This window comes from Muntiacus reevesi, chromosome 1 (assembly GCF_963930625.1).
Source record: "Muntiacus reevesi chromosome 1, mMunRee1.1, whole genome shotgun sequence".
Taxonomy (NCBI): domain Eukaryota; kingdom Metazoa; phylum Chordata; class Mammalia; order Artiodactyla; family Cervidae; genus Muntiacus; species Muntiacus reevesi.
In genome coordinates, this window is record NC_089249.1 from 79861350 (window position 1) to 79874067 (window position 12718).

Consider the following 12718-nt stretch of genomic DNA (forward strand, 5'->3'; position numbering starts at 1 on the left):
ACTGGCTTCTGCTTACTGCAGTTTCTTGGTCACCGGATGCTGAGCCATGCCTTCCAAAGGAAAAGCATATCTGGGGCCTGCTGGAATGCTTTATCCTGGCCTCCATCTCTGGGACCCCAAATGTTGGCTACATTTATTACGGAGGAGGGACAGAGGTGACAAGAGGCCCTGCAGAGAAAAATGCACATTGAGCTGGAGGCCACGAGAGGGCGCACTGCTATCACCTTCTTGGTCCATCCCACCTGGTGGAAATTCCAGATAATATTCACCAAGGAGTAGCAGTTTTGACAACATAGGCGCCCCCATAAAGAAAGGACATAAGCCAAAATCTGGGGGAACAACACTTTCTTGTTTCTCAGGTTGTCGGGAGGCCTCTGGGCTCACTGATTTCCCCCAGTACAGAGCTCTGCTCCGAGGCTGTGGTTGTGGCTATGTGGTGGTGGCTATGTCCGCCAGCAAGGACAGGAACTCAGAAAAGTCAATCTTCTGGTCCTTATTCTTGTCCTTTTTCTCAAAGATATTGGACAGGTAATCTCTGCCCCTTTGCTCCTGTGGGAAAAAGACATCAAACCAGGCAAATTCAGCTCCACAAAAGTGATGAGCTGGGAGAAGAGGAAGAAGTAGAGACAGAGAAATGAGGGCCCAGCGCAGCACAGAGGTGTCTGGTGTGGCTTTGAGGAGGGGAAGTGTGGGATGAGGTGGGGACGCTGACGTTGCCCAGCGGTTCAATGGAGAGTCCTTCCCCAAGTGTGAACTTGGATGAAAGCCTCACGTGGTGAGCAGGCTCTGCCCAGAGCTGTGCTGATCAGTGTGCTGGTGGGGGAGTCTCCAGCCCAGGACCACCTCCCCCCCCAACCCCCTGCAGGTGACCACCTACCTAGGTTCTGCTCAGGGACTCAAAATAAGCCCTATCCTTGCCTGCTTCATGCCAACCCCCTCTTCTTTTGACCTATGAGATCTTACTTGCTCTGAGTTCCCTCTTCTTGCTTAACGCTAGTAACGTCTTCTTTTTGGAATCAGTTCAGTTCATTGAGTTGTCTAGTTAAATCAGGTCGGTGGATGAGTTCTTTGTTGTATAAAATGGTCTTAAGTTCTGTCAGTGATGAAATTTCTGTCACCTTCCCTCTGATCTCAAGACCCTAGGGGAGCCTCTAGAGCCTCTCAGGGTCTGAGCAGAAGAGTTTGAGTCTCATACAGAAGGTGGGGCAGGTGAGAGGGGACCCATCCACTGCCCTCCAGTTGTAGCGCTTTTTGACTACCTAATATCAGCTACTTATATGCACACATTCTCCTACTTTGCCATATACATCATCTCTTTACACCCCGATATAGAACAGGATAGGAAGCTCTATGATGCACTTTTGCAGATGAGAATGTGAGGATCAGAGAATGAGAGTGACTAGTCCAAAGCCACCCAGAAAAGGATCCTCAATCATGCCAGGACCCAATCACCATGGGGGACCAGATCCCCATTCACACAGGCACTGAGGAAGTTGGGGAAATTCTCCTTCAGCAGCTGCAGCAGGGGCTCCTTCTTGATGGTGTCATCGCTTCCCGAACATGTGTGAAACAGCTTGATCAAGGCTGTAATGGCCTGCTCAAGCTGAGAGTCGCTCATCTTGGCTTCAAATAAGCTGCCGGAAGAGGAGTCAATGACCTTTTGTATCCTCCCCCCAGGGGCGGGTCCCCAAGTTAGGACACCTGGATGGGGACCGAGCAGCCAGTGAAGCGAGGCTCAGATGGAGCAGAAGAAACTGTGCTTCTCCACGTGGTGGGGGGAGTGGCCGAGGAGCAGGAGGGTGTGACCGAGTGTGGGACCTGGGGCCCCACAGCTCAGGGTGTGAGTAGGTGAAGGAGATCAGCAGACTCCACTGTGGTGAGGACCACAGCGTGTGGAAGCAGAGATGGGGGTCAGCCCCAGTGAGAAGACTGAGTCTGAGGTGGGACCCAGCAACCAGAGCCTTTGGGTGACCCCACACCCCAAACAGCAGCAAATCCATCTCCTCCAGGTTCAGTGTCAGGGTCAGAGTCACGGGGGCGGAACAGTGTCATCTCTGCTCTGGTCTGAGCCTCCTGGGCTGCTTCAGGAAGACCCCCTAGAGGCCACCCCACCTCCAAGACCATAAGCAAGCTCTGCATGAGATGGGCAGAAACACAGCCCTGTCCTGAGCCCTGGGAGGGGTCTTCCTGGGCTACCCCTGAGAGAGAAGGAGGGACCAGAGTCAGCCTGGGATTTTGAAGTGAAAGGAAATAAACAGCTCAGTTCTAGGCTGTTGGGTAGAATGTGGGAGATGGGGGTCCTTCTGATTTTCTGTTATTGGGCACTATCTGCATCTCCAAGGCTTGGCCTCATTAAAATAGAGAGAACGTCTGACTTCTCTAAGCAGGTTCTTCCCCAGCAGTCAGAGGTCTGGGCTGCCCTGGACCCCAACCAGAGAAACTGGACAGAGCAGCCCTCCCATCCCAGACTTTCCTAAGCAGCCAGGAGATGACCTGTGTCACATGTGCCAGTATCTAAGACAAACCCCGCTGCCTTCTGAGGTAGGAGAAGGATCCCCCTGTGCTGTCAGCAAGAGGACCCACCCAAGGCCTTCTGTCAGCATGGCCGAGAGCAGAGCCCAGCCCTGTGTGCGGACAGCCCCCGAGCCCTTTCCTGCTGGGCGGGCGGGGGGAGCGCTGGTTGATCAGTCTTTCACCCAGGTGGGGGCAGGACGTCTCACCAGAGTCATGGTGAGCGGGGGTCCAGGCCTGGGGTTAAGGCTTTGGCTGGGGCTCCTAGTCTCCTCAAGGGTGGGGTCGGTGGGTTTTTTGACCTGATAAGCAGGTGAGTCCAGAGAAGGAAGAAAGCAAGAGGGTCCTCGGCTCCCACTGGGCACGTGTCCACCAGAACATCACTGAGGAGCCAGTGGAGAAGCAGGGAGTGTTGGTCATCTTGCCACACAGATGGGGCCTTGGCAGGGGAAAGGCACACAGCCCTGTGGGCAGAGTTGGGACTGGATCACAGGCTCCCGCTTCCCCTTCCAGAGCTGCTTCCCGGCTCCTTCTAGAAAAGGGAGATAAGCCGGAGCAGACTTACCAGATCAGAGGAGACGTCACCAAGGAGGAGGACAAGTGAGGTGTGCGCTGGACAGAGACTGGTCCCTTAAGAGGCTTAGCCGGCATCCAACCTGGACTGGTGATCTGTTTCACACTTGATAATATACATGTTTCGATGCTATTCTCTCAGATCATCCCACCCTCGCCTTCTCCCATAGAGTCCAAAAGTCTGTTCTATACATCTGTGTCTTTTTCTGTCTTGCATATAGGGTTATCATTACCATCTTTCTAAATTCCATATATATGCGTTAGTATACTGTATTAGTATTTATCTTTCTGGCTTACTTCACTCTATATTATGGGCTCCAGTTTTATCCATCTCATTAGAACTGATTCAAATGTATTCTTTTTAATGGCTGAGTAATATTCCATTGTGTATTGGGGCTGGTGCACTGGGATGACCCAGAGGGATGGGATGGGGAGGGAGGTGGGAAAGGGGTTCAGGATGGGGAACACATGTAAATCCATGGCTGATTCCTGTCAATGTATGGCAAAATCCACTACAATATTGTAAAGTAATTAGCCTCCAACTAATAAAAATAATTGGGGGGGAAAAAAAAGGCTTGGCCGGGCTCTTGCCGGGGCTGGGAGCCCTGCGGCTCTGATCGCTCTCTGCTTCCTGGAGCATTGCCTCACTCAGGAGGGGGGACCACACCCAGGAGGGTGTGCTCTGCCTTTCCCGGCAGAACCCCAGGACACTGGGTCTTGTAACTCCCAATGGATCTTTCGTAGATCCTGCTTGGTCCCCTGCTTGATCTGGGGCTGGGCAGCTGGTGGAAAGTATTGCAACAGGACTGGGAAAGAGTAGAGAAAACTGGGTTTCTGGACCTAAAGTGGATGGAATTTTGGACTCTGAAGGCTGCATGGTCTCCATTTTTATTTATTCAGTCCTTCTACAAACTCGGTCTCAGAACAATAACCATCACCACCACTTACTGAGAACTTAAGGTGTGCCGGGGCTCAATACCTACCCGTTCTTGCTCTCTCTTTAGTCCTCACCAACTAGGCGCTACATCTGTTGTCTCCATGTAAGAGTGGAAAATACGTGCATCAGGATTTCAAGTAAACTAAGACTACACAGCTAGTAGATAGCAGTCAGGATCAGATCCCAGAAAAGTCTGGTTCAAATTCTTCGTCTTGATCCTTTAACTAGACTTCTTGTGTCACATCAGGCCCTGCCTTCTGGGACTCACAATCCAGAGAAGTGAAGTAGGTCACCTCACTGCCATCTTCACAGCCGGTCCTCAGTGGATCCTGGGAGGGAGACAGATGTCAGGACCCACAGTGACAGATGAGGGAACACAGAGAGCGCAGTGGGCTCAGCCTAGTCACCTGCTGCTGAGGGAACACTCAGGGTCAGAACCCCGAGTCCTGAGTTCTCCTCACTCTTGAATTCCCCTCATAGCTCCTAGGGCACCTGGACCACTCAGACCTCACTGTCTGGGTCCAGTGGTGGTGACAGCCATGGAATGATCCTGGGGGCTACAACTTGGGCAAAGTTTCCTCCCGGCCCCTGATGTTGAATTCCTACATGTCTTCCATGACCTTTCACCTTTCTCCATGCAAAACAACCTCTTGGGAGTTGGCAGGCAAGCCCCGGGCTCTGCTGTGTCCATACCTGCTGTTGAAATGCTACGTGTGGGAACAAGATGGGGTAGTCAGTGGAGCCCCTCTAGGCTGGGTGAGGAAAGGGGCTGATGAATCACTGATACTGATCATTTTCCTGTTCCCTCTTCCTGAATTTCCTCATATGACACAAGAGTGTCCTGGTTCATCTGGTGAGTAGTCCTCAGGCTCCTTGGGCCTCTGTTGAGCTGGTCTGATGTTTTTTGGACCCATCTCATTCACCCAAGTAGCTTCCCACCAACTAGGAGAGGTCATAGCAGGGAATGGAGACCCCAAACAAGTAGTCAATATCTGGAACCTCTTGGGGGTTTCTCCACGGAGTCAGCACAGTCCAGGCTTCCTAAAACATCCCACTTTGGTGGCAGAAGAAAACAAAAAACAGCTTGTTATTTTTCTTGTTTGTCTATTTGTTTATTTATACTTATGTATTATTTATATTTTGAGTGCAGACTCTGTTCTGGATGTGCGTGTAGGGGGAACAGAGACAGAAAGATACTGCAGGTGTGGATGGTACTTGAGTGTTGCTCCATCTCCTGGGGGCACTCGAGTAACCTAGTCTACCCTGTGTAGACTATACAGTGCGGTGGTGGTGGGAGCGGGGAGAGGGTGGAAGGCCCTGACCCCAGACCTCAGAGGCCCCAGACCTCCTGCAGTTCAGTGGTACTTCCCACGGGAGGCCTCCAGGCAGAGTCATGATCCCCATGTCCTTGTGCATGTTGATTGGTTTATCACACTGTCCTCTGGCCACACTCGCTGAGGTCTGGTCCACGTCTCACTCTCATTGGCCCCAGTGCCCAGAGCTAGGTGAGAACTCCATGGACACTGGCTGAACCGGCAAGTGAGGTATCGTAAGAAAGGTTCAGGGGAAGACTGTTGGAATTCTGAGAGTGGGAGAAATCACTTGTCAGGGGGGCATCAGGGACAGCTTGGTTGGGGGGGCATCCTTTGAATAGCCTTGGAGCATTGCCAGCAGCCGACACACTTTGGGGGAGTGGCAGTGAGATGGTGAGCAGAGATAGGCCCTTGCTCTGTCTGTGGTCATTAGGGCTGTGCTGAGCATTGACCTGGGCTTCCAGCAGCAGTTGGGGTGGGGCAAGAAGGGAGGGAGTGTGGGTGGGGCACTCACTGGAGGGTTCAGGACAGAATGCTGCTTCTCAGTTATCGCCCTGAAAAATGGGGACTTTAATGTAGCCTAGAGCCTGTGCTCCCCTCCTGAAAAGCTTTCCAGATCTTGACTGGAATGGGTCAAGATTTACTGTTATTTACTGTTATTAATTCTGTGACCCTGAGAACCAAAGGAATTAGCTTTCTCTTAGATCACCTATGCAGAGAGTTTTGAGAGGTGACCCTAGGGTTACTTCTGCTCAAATTTGGGACATTGTGGAGAATCCACTCAAATTTGAGATCATTCCTGATCTCCTTCCCAGTCTCATCAAGGTAAGGTTGGTGCATCTAGGCTGAAGCTGGAGCGTGGGAGGAAGTGGTGGGGTCCATTCCCAGAAGGCTCCCTGAGATTCTCATCTACAGACAGCACTATTCCTATTCTGGTGGTGCCAATCATAGACCCAGTGGAAGATTCTTGCCCTGAGTGGGGAAATTTGATTTTCTATTTCTTTAGCTTCTGCTTGGTGGTGCTACTGAGGACTTGTCACACACAGTTGTCACATGAGGTTTCTCCAGGGTTGCTGGGATGTCTTTGCTGGTTTCCATGTGAGCACCAATCAGCAAATTTTAATTTTTGCAGCTGTGTCTTCTGGTAGTGAAAGCTTCTGAATTTATCTATACTCTAATTTATATTCTTCTTATTTATTTATACTCTAATCTCTTCATGGACCTAACAGAAGCTGAAGATATTAAGAAGAGGTAGTAAGAATACACAGAAGAACTGTACAAAAAAGATCTTCACCACCCAGATAATCACGATGGTGTGATCACTCACCTAGAGCCAGACATCCTGGAATGTGAAGTCAAGTGGGCCTTAGGAAGTATCACTATGAACAAAGCTAGTGGAGGTGATGGAATTCCAGTTGAGTTATTTCAAATCCTAAAAGATGATGCTGTGAAAGTGCTGCATCAATATGTCAGCAAATTTGAAAAACTCAACAGTGGCCACGGGACTGGAAAAGGTCAGTTTTCATTCCATTCCCAAAGAAAGACAATGCCAAAGAATGTTCAAACTACCACACAATTGCACTCATCTCACATGCTAGCAAAGTAATGCTCAAAATTCTCCAAGTCAGGCTTCAGCAATACGTGAACCGTGAACTTCCAGAAGCTCAAGCTGGTTTTAGAAAAGTCAGAGGAACCAGAGATCAAATTGCCAACATCTGCTGGATCATCAAAAAAGCAAGAGAGTTCCAGAAAAACATCTATTTCTGCTTTATTGACTAAGCCAAAGCCTTTGACTGTGTGGATCACAATAAAGTGTGGAAAATTCTTCAAGAGATGGGCATGCCAGACCACCTGACCTGCCTCTTGAGAAACCTGTATGCAGGCCAGGAAGCAATAGTTAGTACTGAACTTGGAACAACAGACTGGAAAAGGAGTGCGTCAAGGCTGTATATTGTCACCCTGCTTATTTAACTTATATGCAGAGTACATCATGAGAAACACTGGGCTGGATGAAGCACAAGCTGGAATCAAGATTGCTGGGAGAAATATCAATAACCTCATATATGCAGATAACACCACCCTTATGGCAGAAAGTGAAGAAGAACTAAAGTGCCTCTTGATGAAAGTGAAAGAGGAGAGTGAAAATGTTGGCTTAAAGCTCAACATTCAGAAAACTAAGATCATGGCATCCAGTCCCATCACTTCATAGCAAATAGATGGGGAAACAGTGGAAACAGTGGCAGACTTTATTTTTTTGGGCTCCAAAATCACTGCAGATGGTGACTGCAGCCATGAAATTAAAAGATGCTTATCCCTTGGAAGAAAAGTTATGACCAACCTAGATAGCATATTAAAAAGCAGAGACGTTACTTTGCCAACAGAGGTCCGTCTAGTCAAGCCTATAGTTTTTCTAGTAGTCATGTATGGATGTGAGAGTTGGACTATAAAGAAAACTGAGCGCAGAAGAATTGATACTTTTGAACTGTGGTGTTGGAGAAGACTCTTGAGAGTCCCTTGGGCTGCAAGGAGATCCAACCAGTCCATCCTAAAGGAAATCGGTCCTGGGTGTTCATTGGAAGGATGGATGTTGAGGCTGAAACTCCAATATTTTGGCTACCTGATGTGAAGAGCTGACTCATTTGAAAAGACCCTGAAGTTGGGAAAGATTGAGGGCAGGAGCAGAAGGGGACGACAGAGGATGGATTGGTTGGATGGCATCACTGACTCAATGTACATGAGTTTGAGTAAACTCTGGGAGTTAGTGATGGACAGGGAGGCCTGGCGATCTGCGATTCATGGGGTCGCAAAGAGCCAGACACAATTGAGCTACTAAACTGAACTGAATCTTTTCCCAATGCCTACCACCGAGCTTTGCATGAAATCATGTTTTGGGGATAGAAGCAGAACAGTGGAACTTCCATGCCCTCTCTGGGTATGCCCCACTCCTGTACCTCCTGGAAGCCCTCCGAACCCTTTACTTTGGGGATTTTATGGAATCTTCATCACTTGGGATGATGGATCATTAACTCCATTTTCAGTACTTCTCTCTTCTTAAGAGAATGAGGGAAGAACGGAAAATTTCAAGCTTCTAATCATGGCTTGGCCGTTTTGGTGACCAACCCTCAATCAGCAGCCCACCCAGAGTCACTTCTTTAAAGCAAAACACACTCTTATCACCCAGGAAAGTACAAGCGTTTCAAGAGCCCTGTGTCAGGAGTCGGGGTCAAAGACCAAATATTAGAACAAAAGATGTTTCTAATGCAAGGGTTTCAGGAGCTCTGTGCCAGAAACAGGGGGCAGAGACCAATGTATACTTTCTATTATCTCTCAGCTCTAATGAACACAGACTTCTGAATTATTCAGTCTGGGGGACAGGGCTGGGGTGGCATGGGATAGAGTAAAAGCTGATTGGTTCTGTCTAATTGGTTGCATTTCTTAACACCAATAATGAAATATCAGAAAAGAAATGCAAAAAAAAAAAAAAACCCTTTAAAAATTGCAACACCGAAAATAAAATACTTAGGACTAAACCTCTCCAAGGAAGTGAGACTTAAATGCTGAGAACTATAAAACATTAATAAAGGAAACTGAAGGTGACTCAAAGAAATGGAATTATATCCCATGCTCTTGGATTGAAAGAATTAATATTGTTAAAATGGCCTTAAAAGCTTTTGCACAGCAAGGGAAACCATAAACAAGTGAAAGACAACCCTTAGGATGGGAGAAAATATTTACAAATGAAGCAACTGATGAGGGATTAATCTCTAAAATATACAAACAACTTATGTATCTCAATATCAAAAAAGCAAACAACAAATGGAAAAAATGGGTGAAAGATCTAAATAGACATTTCTCCAAAGAAGACACAAAGACAGCCAACAAACACATGAAAAGATGCTCAACATTACTAATAGTGAGATGCAAATCAAAACTACAAAGAGGTATCACCTTACACTGGTCAGAATGGCTGCCATAAAAAAATCTACAAACAACAAATTCTGGAGAGGATGTGGAGAAAAGGGAACCCTCCTGTACTGTTGGTGGGACTGTAAATTGGTACAGCCACTATGGGGAACAATATGGAGGTGCCTCAAAAAACTAAAAATGAATTATCGTATGACTCAGCAATCCCACTCCTGGGCATACATCTGGAGAAAGTAATAATTCAAAAGGATACGCGCGAGTTTTCTGAGCTCGCAGTTTCTCTTTCTTCTACTGGGAGGGTTCTTGGCTTTTTTTCCCCAGCATGGCCCCCAAACACCAGTCTTCTCTTCCACCCCAAGCGAAGAACCTGAAGAAAGCCAGGCCTACTCCTGCCTCTAGGCCAGACGAGGCATCTGCTTCTTCAAATTTGCTGAAGGAAGAAAAAGAACAGCAAGAAGCAGTTGAACATATTGATGAAGTACAAAATGAAATAGACAGACTTAATGAACAAGCCAGTGAGGAGATTTTGAAAGTAGAACAGAAATATAACAAACTCCGCCAATCATTTTTTCAGAAGAGGTCAGAATTGATCGCCAAAATCCCCAATTTTTGGGTAACATTTGTTAACCATCCACAAGTGTCTGCACTGCTTGGGGAGGAGGATGAAGAGGCGCTGCATTATTTGACAAGAGTTGAAGTGACAGAATTTGAAGACATTAAATCAGGTTACAGAATAGATTTTTATTTTGATGAAAACCTTTACTTCAAAAATAAAATTCTCTCCGAAGAATTTCATCTGAATGAGAGTGGTGATCCATCTTCAAAGTCCACTGAAATCAAATGGAAATCTGGAAAGGATTTGTTGAAATGATCAAGTCAAACACAGAATAAAGCCAGCAGGAAGAGACAGCATGAGGAACCAGAAAACTTCTTCACCTGGTTTACTGATCATTCTGATGCAGGTGCAGATGAATTAGGAGAGGTCATCAAAGATGATATTTGGCCAAATCCGTTACAGTACTACTTGGTTCCTGACATGGATGATGAGGAAGGGGAAGGAGAAGAGGATGACGACGATGATGAAGAGGAGGAAGGATTGGAAGATATTGATGAAGAAGGGGATGAGGATGAAGGTGAAGAAGATGAAGATGGTGATGACGGGGAGGAAGATGAAGGAGAAGATGACTAATGGAACACTGATGGATTCCAACCTTTGTTAATTTTCTCCAGTCCCTGGGAGCAAGTTGCAATCTTTTTTTTTTTCCTCCTCTTGTGCTCAGTCGCCCTGTTTTTGAGGTTTCTTTTCTCCTTTATACCATGGTTCACAACTTATTTGGGGAGGGGGGAAATATCTTGAGCAGAATTCAGTGGAAAAAGAATCTCTACCCCTTTCTGTTTCAAATTCATTTCTATCCCTTCCTGTCTCAACAAAAATTATGGAATCAACACCACCATGCTCTGTGGGAAAAAAAGAAAACCTTCTGCTCCCTTAGCTCTGCTGGAAGCTGGAGGGTGCTAGGCCCCTGTGTAGTAGTGCATAGAATTCTAGCCTTTTTCCTCCTTTCTCTGTATATTGGGCTCAGAGATTACACTGTGTCTCTATATGAATATGGACAGTTAGCATTTACCAACATGTATCTGTCTACTTTCTTTTGTTTAAAAAAAGAAAAAAAAACTTAAAAAAATGGGGTTATAGAAGGTCAGCAAAGGGTGGGTTTGAGATGTTGGGTGGGTTAAGTGGACATTTTGACAACATGGCTTCTCCTTTGACATGTTTAATTGTGATGTTTAACGGACATCCTTGCAGTTTAAGATGACACTTTTATTTTTTTAATTTTATTTATTTATTTTTTTCAGTGGGTTTTGTCATACATTGACATGAATCAGCCATAGAGTTACACGTATTCCCCATCCCGATCCCCCCTCCCACCTCCCTCTCCACCCGACTCCTCTGGGTCCTCCCAGTGCACCAGGCCCGAGCACTTGTCTCAGGCATCCCACCTGGGCTGGTGATCTGTTTCACCATAGATAATATACATGCTGTTCTTTCGAAACATCCCACCCTCACCTTCTCCCACAGAGTTCAAAAATCTGTTCTGTACTTCTGTGAAGATGACACTTTTAAAATAAAATTCTCTCCTAATGATGACTTGAGCCCTGCCACTCGATGGGAGAATCAGCAGAACCTCTAGGATCTTATTTGCAATTGGCATTCTCTATTGTAATTTTGTTCCTGTTTATTTTTAAATTTTTCTTTTTGTTTCACTGGAAAGGAAAGATGATGCTCAGTTTTAAATGTTAAATGTTAAAAGTGTACAAGTTGCTTTGTTACAATAAAACTAAATGTGTACACACACACAAAAAAAAACAAAAACAAAAGGATATATGCACCACAATGTTCATTGCAGCATGATTTACAACAGTTAGGACTGGAAGCAATCTAAATGTCCATCAACATAGGAGTGGGTAAAGAAGATTTGGTATGTATAATAGAATACTACTCACCCATTTAAAGGAATGAATTGGTGCCATTTGCAGAGACACAGATAGACCTAGAGCCTATTATACAGAGTGAAGTAAGTCAGAAACAGAAAAACAAATATCATATAATAATATCACATATATGGAATCTAGAAAAACTGTATAGACAAACTATTCACAAAGCAGAAATAGAGAGACAGATGTAGAGAACAAACTTATGGATATCAAAGTGATAAGGAGGGGAGGTGAAATATATTGGGAAATTGGGATTAACATATATACACTACTATGTGTAAAATGTTGAGTTTCAAGTCAGCTTTTCACTCTCCTCTTTCACCCTCATCAAGAGGTTCTTTAGATCCTCTTTACTTTCTGCCATTAGAGTGGTACCATCTGCATTTCTGAGGTTGTTGGTATTTTCCTGGCAATCTCGATTCCAGCCTGTGATTCATCCAGCCTGGCATTTTGCATAATGTACTCTGTGCTGTGCTTAGCCGCTCAGTCCTGTCTGACTCCTTGTGACCCTATAGACTGTAGCCTCCAGGCTCCTCTGTCCATGGGGATTCTCCAGGCAAGAACACTGGAGTAGTTTGCCATGCCTTCCTCCAGGGGATCTTCAACCCTGAGATCGAACCTAGGTTTCCTACACTGCAGGAGCATCTGAGCCACCGGGGAAGCCCAAGAATACTGGAGTGGGTAGCCTATCTCTTCTCCAGGGTATCTTCCAGACCCAGGAATTGAACCAGGGTCTCCTGCATTGCAGGTGGATTCTTTACCAGCTGAGCTACTAGGGAAGCCCATAATGTATTCTGCATAGAAGTTAATTAGCAGAGTGACAATAAACAGCCTTGACTTACTCCTTTGCCAATTTTGAACCTGTCAGTTCTTCCATGTCCGATTCTAACTGTTGCTTCTTTACCCACATACAGGTTTCTCAGGAGACAGGTAAGGTGGTCTGATAATCCCATCTCTTTAACAA

General features: G+C 46.3%; 1 protein-coding gene and 1 pseudogene across 1 annotated transcript; one reads left to right on the plus strand and one right to left on the minus strand.

Annotated features, from left to right (window-relative positions):
* Positions 1 to 429: 429 nt before the first annotated feature.
* LOC136161605 (protein S100-A7-like) lies at positions 430 to 1618 on the minus strand. Its single transcript, XM_065926612.1, has 2 exons — positions 1478 to 1618; positions 430 to 549 (listed from the first exon to the last, which is right to left on the minus strand). The coding sequence occupies exons 1-2, from the start codon at positions 1616 to 1618 to the stop codon at positions 430 to 432; spliced, it is 261 nt and encodes an 86-aa protein (XP_065782684.1).
* Positions 1619 to 9580: 7962 nt separating this feature from the next.
* Positions 9581 to 10961, plus strand: LOC136161613 (protein SET-like; annotated as a pseudogene).
* The last annotated feature ends 1757 nt before the right edge of the window (positions 10962 to 12718 follow it).

Coding starts and splice junctions, on each gene's coding strand:
- LOC136161605 (XM_065926612.1), bottom strand. CDS start 1,618: ATGAGCGACTCTCAGCTTGAGCAGGCCATTACAGCCTTGATCAAGCTG. Junction 550..1,477: donor CCAACTTCCTCAGTGCCTGT/GTGAATGGGGAT, acceptor TTTTTCCCACAG/GAGCAAAGGGGCAGAGATTA.